This window comes from Amblyomma mixtum, chromosome 3 (assembly GCF_055824585.1).
Source record: "Amblyomma mixtum isolate Tamu chromosome 3, ASM5582458v1, whole genome shotgun sequence".
NCBI classification, from domain to species: Eukaryota; Metazoa; Arthropoda; class Arachnida; order Ixodida; family Ixodidae; genus Amblyomma; species Amblyomma mixtum.
This window is the reverse complement of record NC_143014.1, coordinates 362962123-362974717: the sequence shown is the minus strand read 5'-3', so window position 1 is coordinate 362974717 and position 12595 is coordinate 362962123. Positions and strand designations below refer to the sequence as shown.

The window sequence follows — 12595 nt, the reverse complement described above, 5'->3', positions numbered from 1 at the left end:
CTCCCTGATCAATTTGGCGGGGGCTCCTTATGCTGTCCTCATATTTTTCCGCGAGTTCCGCTAACTGTCCAGGTTTGAACCATTCTCCCGTTTCGTGCTGCAGCACGTAGGTTCTTAGATCATTGCTCATGAGCTGTTTGAGCCGGTCAGAAATCAGCAATGTACGCAGCTCATCTACCGACTTTATATTCCGGCTGCTCAAGTAGTACTCGAGGAGCACTTGCAGCCTGGTCGCAAATCGACTCCAGGTTTCTTTGCCCTTTCTCCCCGAGAAAAACCTGCGTTGGTATTCCTCTGGCGTGAGCTTAAGTTCCGCCAGCACGAACTCTTATTTCCTCATAAGACAGCAGCTTCTCGCCCGCTTTATCCGCTATGAGCGCGCGACTCTGCTCATTCATCAACGGCAATATTATGCTTCCTCGAATATCATGTGGAATTGCGCAGCTCCTCAGCATATTGTCTGCATTTTTAAACCAAGCAGGTACCAGCTCGTCAGACGCTGGCATGGGAGCAAGGACCGCCTTTAACTCTTCGGCATATTTACTTCTACTGTCTCGAGTTCCCGGCGTGCTGTTGCTCTGGCCCTTCTGTTTGAGTCTGAGGAGCTCAATTTCGAGCTCCAATTTTTTGATATCAAGCTGCCTTAGAAGGATTGCATCACTGCTTTCCTTCTCGATCGGCGGACCACCATGAATTGGTGGGCTCAGAGAAGATTCAATTTCCTGCGATGCCGAATATTCTTCAGTTTCATCTGTTACTGACGCCCGATCAGAGTTCTGGCTCGCCATCCCGTCTTCCCTCTGAGCTGTCCCTCGTGTGGTGACCACCATGCCCCGCCGGCAAACGAACAGGGAAGAGACCCACCTTTGCTTCGGTGCTTTCCACTTTCGCCTGGCACACTCGGTGATGTCGCTCCAAGTTCTGTCGTCCAAGGTCAGTTCGCCACACGTCAGAAAGTCAGCAGCCCGGTGCAAGTCGTTGCTTGGAACCTGGACGCTCGGGGTTGGATGTTCAAGTTCTCCGTTGCGAGTCGCCCTCACAGGATCTTTCGTTGTAGCCCCGTTCGCTTGAAGGCGCAGGTCCTGGATCCTCTTCGTAGATGTTGGACCAGCTTAAAATCTTCTGTACAGTGCAGTTGAAGTCGCTCACCCTCCGCAGAAAGCCGCCGCCCAATCCTGTCGACTGCGCCAGTTAGACTCGGGTTCAGGTCTTCCTCTTTTGTGGTGGTGGAGATGGGGGTCCGTTTGGGCGCGACATGTTGCAGGAGGGAGATGAGACGTAGACGAACTTCTTTGCGGAAATGTACAAGCTGGGTTTATTTACAACTATTTACACATATACACATCGACCAGGGTGGTCGCTAGCATTCAGGACGATCGGGAGCGCCAGGCCAGAGCTCGCCCCTACGAAACCCTGTCCTGCCTGGCCGACTGAACTCGCGCTACACGTAGCGGCTCCTCGTCCTCCGGAACGTGGCCAGCGCAAAGCTAGACCCTGTCCGTCTCGCGATTCCGACTCTCCACCAAGAGTCCCTGCCCAAGTCTCCCTCTTTGGCGCCATAACGCCTCCTTAAATAAGTTTCCCCAGCATTCTGGGGACCAACTTAGTGACCAATGAGAGATGGGCTTCTTACAACCAATCAGAGCGTTTTCTCTGCAACTCAACAGACCCACGAGCTTGTTTGCTCGCGAGGGCCGCATGCCTTTGAAGAAGCCGATAGCGCTTTTGCGCTTTTCCACATACAGTGAAAACACTTTGACAATACCACAAAAGCACGCAAGCACCACTTCCATCAGCTGTGGCTCCAAACACTACAGGGTGGCATCTGAGCCCTCTGGCCAGAGGCAGAGTAATCACAACTCGTTACCCGCCATCCGGCCTCACGACCATTCGTAATTGCACTCAGCTGCCTCCCACACAAGCCTCCCCCTCAAGTGTCCCTGAAGCTTTCTTTCGCACTGTTCGACGCCGCCGTCGAAAAGCCATTGAACTTAACCCCGACAATAGCCGGGGTACGCGACTCGTACGCGGAACGGGTCCCCTTCCGGCACCCCTCGCTGCCATTGCTGCTTTTACCTTTTGGGGCGGCAGCCCTTTGACCCCAGCGTTTCCTCTGTCTGCTTAAAAGCTACGCCGCCTAAAACATCTTAAGATAAGGACCAAGTCGGCGGCGCCCGGGGGGGGGATATGGAGATGGCCCGCTGCCCGGCGGCCCGCAAACTCAACTGAAGCTACCGCAGCAGATTCAGAGAGAGGAAACATAGCCGGAGAAGGCGACGTAGTAGAGAGGGCGCGAGAGCAGTAGGGAGAAATAGGAGAGCTGATGGCGCCGGAAGAGAAAGACAGCGGACAGCGTACGCCTAGTGGAAAGAAACTGTAGTGTTTTAACGCAGTATCACCGAGGAGGCTTGCGAAAGCGTATGTTTAGCATATTTTGTTTATGGTTTTTCTTTGATGGGACGTCGGTGCGTCTGGCGAGATGTTACTCAGGTTAAGCTGATTTGATCTGTTCGCGCCGCAGATAGAAGAAGATGACGAGATGAGTGCACAGCACGAGAGTGTTGCGGTTTAACATGAGGCAGCAACCATTGCCTCTGGATTCTTGGCCGATCCCCCAGTGTAGGTATGTGCCATCTTTTTCAAAGGCTAATAAGAATAACATGAGGCGTTTTCGGCTGCGGAGATTGCCTACTAACCTTATCAATGCTAGTAGGATTGCCTACTAACCTTATCAATGCTAGTAGGCTACTTGTTTAACAGAAGACTTCTGTTCAGTGTTAGGCGCTCGGATCGGTCGTTCCAAGAGCTACAGTCTATGGTTTGTTATGTGGGGAGCGACGCCTGCCGCCTTGTGCTTGTGTACAATGAGCACGTACGCCACCAGAGTACCTAGGCGTTCCTTTGAGTGCCTATAAGCACACTGCAAATTACTTCAAGACCGCAAACAAACTCTTGCGCTATGCTAAGACTTTTGTGCCCCGTGGTCTCCCGATTTTTGCCAGGGCGACGGCATGCAATCTGCTTCTCGTCGCTAAAATTTATTATCTACTGAAAATTATTCTTTGCGCAAGACTTTATATCCTGTTGTACCCGGAGAGCGATCTCAACCTGACTTATGGCCCTAAGTGCTTCGTCCAAGGCTGCAATAAACAGCTCTCGCGCTGCGGATCCCCTCCAGCCTGCGTTTCGTGGCTTAACGGCTTCTGCGCGATCCCGACCGTGACGAGAGACTGAGCAGTGAGCGACGGTCGCACAAGAACTTTGTTTACAACGTGCATTCCGGCTGATCTGGTCCATTTTGTTCGCGCCACGACCGAGGCGTGACTCCGGGGCCATCTTCCCAGCGGTGCAATGAACGCGACCGACTCCGCGGTCTGCTCCCAGAAGCTCGGATTTAACCTCCGACGAGCCGCGCAGCTTGCGCGGCTCATAAGCAAACCCGCGTCAAGCTGCCCTTCGACCCCATGGGCGGTCCTTCAATCCCTCACCCACGACTACGTAACGTGACGGGAAAACATAGGGACAATGTGTGGGGACCTGGGGAACGTTTACTCTACTTATACAGAGCACCACCGAAGCGTAAGTCGAAGCGTAAGTCGCGACGGAACGGTGGCTTCGCCGCCTCCAAGAAGTTGACCAGCAGGTGTAGATGGGTAGCATGAATTAAGTCGATCTATTTAAAATAGGTCTAAAACATGATTTAAACTGAACACACTGATACACAAGAGTAAATAATAACGTGGGCAGTCATACCAAGGGGGCGCGCAACATCTTCCGAGCAGTGGTCCCGAGCAGTGGTCCCGAGCAGCAGGACCGCAGCCGTTAATCTCTCTTCTTCGCGCCAGAACTCGCTCTTAAATACGTTTGCGCAGGATTCTGGGGACACTTTTAGTAGCCAATCGGAAATGCTGTTGTCGGAGCCAATGAGAAGGAGTTCTTTAAAACAGAAGCAGCCAATAGCACGCCGGTGCCCACGAGGTTGTTTACTCGAGAGCACCGCGTAAATTCAACGAAGACGTGCGCATTTCCACTCGGCACACAGATACAAACACACAAAACGACACCCGAAACACAGGGAACGCAAACCTCGCAGTCGGTGCACCACGCGACCCGCCGTCCGCGCCTTCAGCCCTCGCGGCGCGTCTCCGGCGTATCTGGTCCGCCGGGCAGTGTGTCGCATGAAGCAATCACTTCGCGCGACTCTCCTGCAAACCACAGGGGGTCCGCGCGCCCGCTCTGGTGGCCCGGACGCGGCCTTGGGAGACCTCGTTCCCTCGCAGTTTACTGCGTTTTTACTCTAACTAAACATTCAAACAAGGGCGGGGGGGGGGGGGGGGGGGGCGCACAATGCCTGCTCACAAAGAGCCCCAGAGAAAACGGCTCTGCCAAATGTCGGAGTGTGAGCCCCTCTAATGGCTTCCTGCACAGCAGCGAGTACACGGACAGCGACAGTCGCACCGCGGGGAGAACACATTCAGCTTGTTAGAGAAATTTACGCGCGAAACCTGCGAAGCTCGCTACGCGACAATATATCAGCTCTCGCGTCGATAACGCGCAATATATAACCTTTTGTATAAAGCTCTTCGTCTTCCCCCATCTTCGCATCTCTATTGACTCGGGCTCGACACCACGCCGGAAGCGTCGATGTAGCTGACCAAGTCCCAACAACAGAGGATGGCAGCTCGGTGGGATCAGCCGGCGTCAGCTATCCTGGTGTGGTGAGTGCCGCGTGTTTGCTTCTCGATTCGTCAGATATCTCTAGCGCAGATATCTCTAGCGTTAATGTGGTTTGGTGCATTTAGATCATTGCTGAAAATTTTCCACAGACCAAGAATTGGGTTGTCTGTGTACAAAATTTAGCTGAGGGCAAACGGCACAGAGTGCGAAGTCAGAATGGACAAGCTTAAAGTCCAAGACCTTCTTCAAATCTGCCAGGAGCTGGGTATTTCAGTTGGCTCAGCAAAACGCAAAAAGCTAATTTTGGAGCTAATGCAGGCAGAGAAGGTGACCGAGGAAGAAGCCGATGAGGCTTGGAAGACAGTTCTAGACAGGAAAGAACGCGAAGAGAAAAAGGAGCGGCTTGTAGAGCTTGAGCGGAAAGCTCAGCGAGAGGAGCTCGACAGAAAAAAAGAAGCCGAACAAAGAGAGCATGAACTGCAGATAAAGAAACTCGAGATAGAAGCTCTTCGAATTCCTACGGGGCGCACTGTTTCTTCAGGTATACAGTCCAAAATGAAGGACCTTCTGCAGCCGTTTAAAGTGGGCGAGGACATAGCACTTTTTCTCGTCAACTTTGAACGCACATGCGAAAAGGCCGGCTTAGAAAAGGACGAAAGGCCACAGAAATTGCTGACCGTACTTTCATGCGAGGCTTCCGAGGTAGTCGCACGCCTTAGCAATAACCATGCACAAGACTACGACAAGGTGAAAGCGGCGCTGTTGCGGAAATACGGTCTGTCGACTGAAGCATTTCGCCAGCGGTGTAGACATGCGAGGAAGGGTGCAGAGTCCCACCAAGAATTTGCTTATCAGACTAAAGCTAACGTGAAAGAATGGCTGAAGAGCGCAGGTGCATATGAAGATCACGACAAAGTGGTCGAGTGCATTTGCCTGGAGCAATTCTATCGAGGAATTTCGGAGGACACTAGACTCTGGATGCAAGACAGAATAACTGAACTAAATCTGGACAAAGCATCCGAACTGGCTGAAGATTACTACACTCGCAGGAATTTACGCTCGAAATCGGCAAAACAGGATAAAAGCGACAGAGCAGACTATGGTTCTCGCAAGCCCGAAGGAAAGAGATTTCCTCCTTCTAAAAACTTCGAAAGGTAGCCCCCGCAGGTACGTGAGAGGTTAATGGACGTCCAAGATGAGTCGTCCAAGTCAGCAGAATTGTCTGGGTCACGTGGTGAGAGCGCACGCGCGTGTGAGGCGCGAAAGGCAGTGATTTGTTTTAACTGCAAGGAACGAGGCCATTTGGCTAGAAACTGCAAAAAGAAAGTCGTTTTCGCGAGTATTCAGGACTCTGACGAACCTGCGGCTTTTGCAGCCGGACATGCAGCAGCTGTTATTAAACTGCAAGAAATGCAGAGTTCTCAGAGATTCTGCGGCCACCATGGATGTGGCTCATCCGCTTTGCGTTTCTCCTGAGCACTTTACTGGGGAATGCGCGTGGATCCGTCAGGTGGCAGAACAGCAAAGTGTCTGCCTTCCACTTGCGAAGGTAGTTATCGAAGGCCCCTTCAGAAAATTGTGCACTGAGGCGGCAGTTTCCGCTAGCCTACCTGACCATTTTCCTTATTTCTTTTCTAACAAATCCGAGCAGGTGCTGAAGGAAGGGGGCAGTCGTTCTCCACTAACATAGCGTGCATGGCGTTAACCCGTTCGAGGACATGAGAACTCTCCGGAAAACTGGACTGCGCAAAGGCAGTAGCATCAACAGTAGATGCAACAGATGCGGAACTAAGGAGTATTTCGACAGGCGTTCAGCCTCACGCTGCAGATGCCGAGGGTCAGGCGAGAGAGAGAACTGAGAGCACAGAAGAAGCTGCTATACTAGCTGAAGAAAACCCGGACGTAGGCTCCGTGTTAACTCCTGCGTCCGACAGTTGGAAGCAGCTCGCTAAGCGAGACAAGGCGACGCTTCTTGTCGAGCAGAGAAGTGACGTTTCACTGAGCACCCTGCTAGAAAGCGTCCAACAAGGCTGCTCCAGAAAGAACATTTCGTTCTATGAAAAAGAGGGTCTAATGTACCGCCGATACTGTGACACTAAAGGACGTGTGTACGACCAATTGTTGGTACCGCAGAAGTATCGTAAACAGCTTCTCGACATTGCACACAGCAACGCTTGGGCAGGCCACCTGGCATGCGAAAAACGAAAACGAGGCTAGTACAGGAGTACTATGGCCCGGTTGCTGGAAGGAAATGGAGGAATTCGTTCGCTCGTGCGACACGTGCCAAATGATTGGAAAGTCCACTGACAAGTGAAGGCGCCCATGAAATTGGTCCCCATAATTACTGAGCCATTCCGTCGGCTCGTTATTGACATCGTAGGGCCGCTGCCAGTATCGGAGTCGGGTTGCCGCTACGTTTTGACCGCGCTATGCGTCGCCACAAAATTCCCGGAAGCAATCCCCCTGAAAGAGCTAAGTTCAACCTGCGTTGTTGATGCCTTATTGGCGATATTCTCGCGCGTCGGATTCCCGTCAAAAATCCAAAGTGACAACGGAAGCGTGTTCACTAGCTGTCTTACGACGACATTCCTAGAACGATGCGGAATTAAGGTCGACCACAGCTCTGTTCACCACCCGCAGTCGAACCCTGTTGAGCGAATGCACTCCGCCTTGAAGCGTATTTTAAGGGCTCTTTGTTTCGAAAATAAGCATGACTGGGAAGATTGCATTCCCGCGAAATTGTTTGCCCTGAGGTCGGCTCCTCACGAGAGCGCAGGAGTCCGGCCGAGCTCGTCTACGGACGTAACTTGAGGGGTCCGATCCGATTGTTGCGAGAATCGTGGGAGCGCCAAGGAGAGGATCCTAACGTCGTTTCCTACGTGTTACAACTGCTGGAGCGCATGGGGAAAACTCGTGAAATGTTTGAAAGCAATATGAAAGCGGCGCAGACGTTTGCTAAGGCACGCTATGACAGAACAGCTCGAAAGCGAACTTTCAAAGAGGGTGACGAAGTCATGCTGCTGTGCCCTTCGAAAAAGACGAAGCTAGATGTCCAATGGGAAGGGCCAGCCAAAGTAGTGTCGAAGCTTTCAGACACAAATTATGAGGTGAAACTTGGAAGAAAGCATTCTAAAGTGTACCATAGTAACCTCATGAAGCCTTATGTTCAGCGAGAGGCGGTGGTAAATTTAGCACTTAACCTGCCAGAAGAGGAAATCGCTGAGATTCCTTGTATGACAACTGGAGACACTGCGAGCAGCGTCCTGCTGGCCAAGATTGAGGCAGAACCAAATTTAAATGAAACCGAAAAGCGCTACTTAGGACACGTAGTCCGAGATTTTTCTTTCGTCTTTTCAGACAAACCAGGCAAAACAAACCTGATAGAGCATGACATCGAACTGACGGAGGATAAATCAATCCGTTCGAAGCCATACCGTGTATATCCGAGGCAAACGGAAATCATGGAGGCTGAAATTTACCGGATGTGCGACCTGGGTGTGATAATCCCAGCTGAGAGTGACTTCACTTCGCCGCTGATTTTAGTTGAAGTGCCAGGCAAAGATCCGAGGCCTTGCATAGATTACCGGCGTTTAAACTCGGTAACAGTCGATCAGACGTACCCTATACCCAATATTGAAGACAGGGTGGAGACAGTATCCAAGGCCACGTACATTTCAACCTTGGACCTTGTTCGCGGATACTGGCAAGTTCCGCTTACTGAGCGTGCGAGTCGCTATGCAGCTTTTATTTCACCGCCAGGGACTTTACGGCCAGTGATGCTCAGCTTTGGGCTGAAGAATGCTCCTTACGGATTTTCCTGTCTTATGGACCGCGTTCTACACGGACCAGAGAAGTTCGCTTTTCCGTATCTCGATGATGTAGCGATCTTTTCCAATACCTGGTAAGATCATCTGGATCACCTGCGGATCGTGTTGGAAAGGTTGATGGAAGCAGGACTCACTGTGAGAGCAGAGAAATGTCACTTGGGCTGCGCGGAAGTCACTTACCTGGGGCATATTGTTGGGCGGGGTAAACGCCGACCGTCTGAACTCAAAATAGCTGCGGTGGTCGACTATCACCGCCCGACAACTAAGACTGAAATGAGGGCATTTCTTGGCCTGTCTGGTTATTACCAGCATTACACCCAGCAGTATTCCGAGACTGCAAGTCCCTTGACAGACTCTCTTCGAAAAACTGAGCCCATAACAATTAAATGGGACACTAAGAAAGAGGCTGCATTCCAGAGTTTAAAGCGAGCGTTGAGTCAAAGGCCGGTTCTCATGGCTCCAGATTTTTCATAGCCTTTCATAATTCAATGCGACGCTAGCGACCGAGGTTTGGGAGCTGTTCTTTGTAAGACAGACTCTAATGGGCAAGAGCGACCCATTCTGTACATAAGTCGCAAGTTGAGCGTCAGAGAAGAGGCATACACCACATCGGAAAAGGAATGCGCATGCCTCGTTTGGGCCGTGCAAAAGCTTGCATGCTACGTTGCCGGGTCAAAGTTCACGGTGGGGACGGACCACTGCCCCTTAACGTGTCTACAGGGCATTTCATCTAAGAATCGCCGCTTACTGAGGTGGAGCATAGCATAGGTGGAGCACAACTTTGAAGTGCGCTATAAGATAGGGAAGCTAAACACCAATGCTGACGGTCTCAGTCGAGCCTTCTAAAATGAATTGAGCCGTTTAGTTACTATGTGTGTAACTGTATAACCGAAACCATTGTATCAGATTAACTTTTCAGATTTCATAACACTGCATATTCCATGTAGTCGAAGAAGCGTCCTAATGCATGCCGCCAGTTTTACTGTGCTCCAAAGAATGTATACACAAATGTCCGAAGGCTTGCGAAACTTCGAAGGGATCGTAACGAAGCTAGCTTTAAATATGAAACAGCTAGACTCAGAATGGGAATCACGCAGCGCTCCTAGTAAAATGAGCTGTCCCCTTCGCTTGCCTGATGTGTATCCTGATTTATTTTGTACTTTTATTTAGCCGCATTGCATAAATCTGTCTCATTGGGACGACACTCTAGTGAAAGTAGTTATTTGCGCTTGTTAAACTTGACTAGCACTCCGGTTTGTTTTGTAGCTAGCGCATTAATTGGAAACATATCGTTTCCTTGAAGATCTAGCGAATCGAGTGGTTTTCGCGGGGTGCTCTCTGCTTTGGGTGTGCTTGGTAATGGCGGTCTTGCTGGGTGCGCCAAGTTTACATAAATCCCTGACAGGAAGTGCCGCTGAGTCCGGCGAAGAAGACATCAACAGAAAGCACGAGAGCTTCGACTGAAAGCTGAACCGACCACTCGCTGGATGCTTCGAGTCAACGCATCGAGTCAGCCGAGCAGCGCAGAACAGCTCGACCTCCTGATGCAGCGTCTGGCGGTGGGGGCGCTGTTGTACCCGGAGAGCGATCTCGACCTGACTTATGGCCCTAAGTGCTTCGTCCAAGGCTGCAATAAACAGCTCTCGCGCAGCGGAGCCCCTCCAGCCTGCGTTTCGTGGCTTAACGGCTTCTGCGCGATCCCGACCGAGACGAGAGACTATTAGGATCGCGTGAGCGTGGTCGGGGGGAGAAGGGACGAGGACGGCGGGAGACGGGGCTAGGAAGATAAAACAAGGAAAAGAATTTTATACAGGAATGTTTACATTATTTACAACAAAGGGCAACTGAGAATGAATCTCAGTGGATGAGGACTTCGCCAACGGGAGTGCCCTGGAGTCCTCAAAACAACACCCGTTAAATAGCGCACGGATTCCCCAGATCCCTGTCTGGGGAATATAGTTCGAAGAATGACGTCCAATCAGACGGACAGTTGTGGACACTGATGCCACCCACGGCAGGGGCGGTGCTAGCTAGCCCGCTCCTCGCAGCTTGGTCGATGGGAAAGGGTAGAGCAGTCTATCAGCAGGTGAACGACCTTCCTCCTGCACATGTTTGACGCTTCCCTGCCGGATGTCCAAAACACGAGATGCCGAGGACACAGCCGTCTTTCAATTAGCACATCCTTCGACCCGAGGGTCGACTCGGCCACCTGACGCCGCCACGTCGCCGCTTTTCCTACCGCTGCTGCCGCCTTTGCCAGCCCCCGCCGCATCTTCGGCCTTCGCCGGTCAGGGTCCGCTGCCTTAATCCACCTAGGCGGGAGGGGAGCGCGAGCTGCCTTAATCCACCCAGGCAGGAGGGGGGAAGGCATTCCAAACACAACAGCACCCCCGCCACAAGACAAATCGTCCGGAAGATGAGCCGCTCCTACGCAGCTCGGCTCACAGGACGGGCGAGAAGGGGCTCTCGTTCCGCACTTCTCCAGGCCTCTCTTCATCGGCTGTCGATGTCCAGCTCTCGGAATTTCTCTGGAAGGCGAGCCAAACGGAACCACAAACGCCAAGCCACAGACCGCAAAAGCAAGTGCCGTCTGTAGCCCACTCGCCCCGCCAGGCCAAAACCAAAGAAAACTGATTACTCAGACTTCCCTCTATGTAAAATCTTAATGAAACAAAAAAATTTTCCTGAACGAACACGAAGTGCGTAGCGGATGCACGGTTCAGGTTTTGGGACCTCTTCAAAGTTTTTTCATAATGCATGACACATCAAGATACAGAAGGAAGATTACAATTGGTCTGCGAATCGGTCGGACAAATTGAAACGATTCTCGATGTCATCCGGGCAGGGAAGGATCAGCGATGAGATCAGACAGAGGCTTTCAATTTTGCCCCAAGCTATTGTCAATTAGCAATTAGCACAACTGACACTATAGTCTTCCTTTCCGTCCTGCATGTTTGCAGACTCTACATAAATGTGCGAAACTTGCACAACAAACTTGCAGAAGTGGCATACTGCACCACTTCATACGGCCACACAAAGTAGCGCCTCTAGGAGCTCACACGAGCTACGTATGCTCGGGAACGGAGCTCCGAGACCGCCGCACTCAGCGCGTGAACCTCATTGCCGACTGCGCGTACTTGTTCTCGAGCAGGCACTGCACCTTCGGTGGATTCGGCAACTCGCTGCTCTTCAGCCGGCTCTGCTGCAGCCGTTGGCAGTTGACCACCGCGATCGGCGTGGCGACGTTCACCAGCCTCCGAAGGGACAAGAGCGAGACCCGCCGCTGGCCTGACGTCTCAGCCGGTGCCGTCGGAAGTACACAGACGCGCGTCGGAGGAAGTGCCCGACGCGAAGAGGCTGATAAAGCACGATTGGCGGGTAGTACGTTTTGTAGTACCACTGGGCTTTCGGCGCGACCAAGGGCGCAGTCCCGCTAGCGCGATCTACGCGCGGACGCGGTGCCGGTCCATTGCCAGCCTCTGTTGACCCTGACGCTCGCGGTTGCGACGGCCGAGCCGAAACAGCCCTGCGGCCGACGGCCGTTGGCTCCTCCGAGTCTGTAGAGCTGCTGTCGTCTTCCGAAGGACTGTAGTTGCTGTAATTCCCATAATCTAGGAAGCGATTCATCTTCCAAGAGACGGGCACTTTTTCTGATGCGGTGAAGCCGGATCCGCAACCGTGTTCAGTTTCAGTTGGCCCACAGGTGGAGCTGCTGGACCTGGTGTCGACATCAAGGCTCCAGCCCCGTCCACAGGCCTCAAGATTTCTAGGGAAGATCATGTGATCTTCGCCGGAGGCCTTTCTTTGCCGCCATCGGCAATCGCCTCCTCGCTGATGGGCGGCCAGAACACCAACACCCAGCTAGACCTGCCCTCCCAACCTTACAAAGGAGCCAAAGACTGCTCCAATAGAGTCTGCTTCTAGAGCGGAGCCTGATGCAGCTGCTGCACCAGAAAAGTATCGCGCGAAGGCCACGAGCCATCGCAACGCCGAATTAATGGCCAGCTCCTCTGTGGAAGATATGGAGGTCTCGGCAACCGTACCAGCGTCTTTGCCGCCGAAGGACCGCCGCTCTTCTGGCGGCCATTGTT

General features: G+C 52.3%; 1 protein-coding gene across 1 annotated transcript in view; it reads right to left on the bottom strand.

Moving 5' to 3' along the window:
• Window positions 1–11607: 11607 nt before the first annotated feature.
• The window catches only part of LOC149356605 (uncharacterized), a 41979-nt gene continuing 40991 nt past the window's right edge, over window positions 11608–12595 (bottom strand). The window contains exon 3 of the mRNA XM_089576386.1: window positions 11608–11861. Within this exon, the coding sequence (XP_089432512.1) occupies window positions 11608–11861 (254 nt within the window). The remainder of the gene's footprint in view (window positions 11862–12595) is intronic.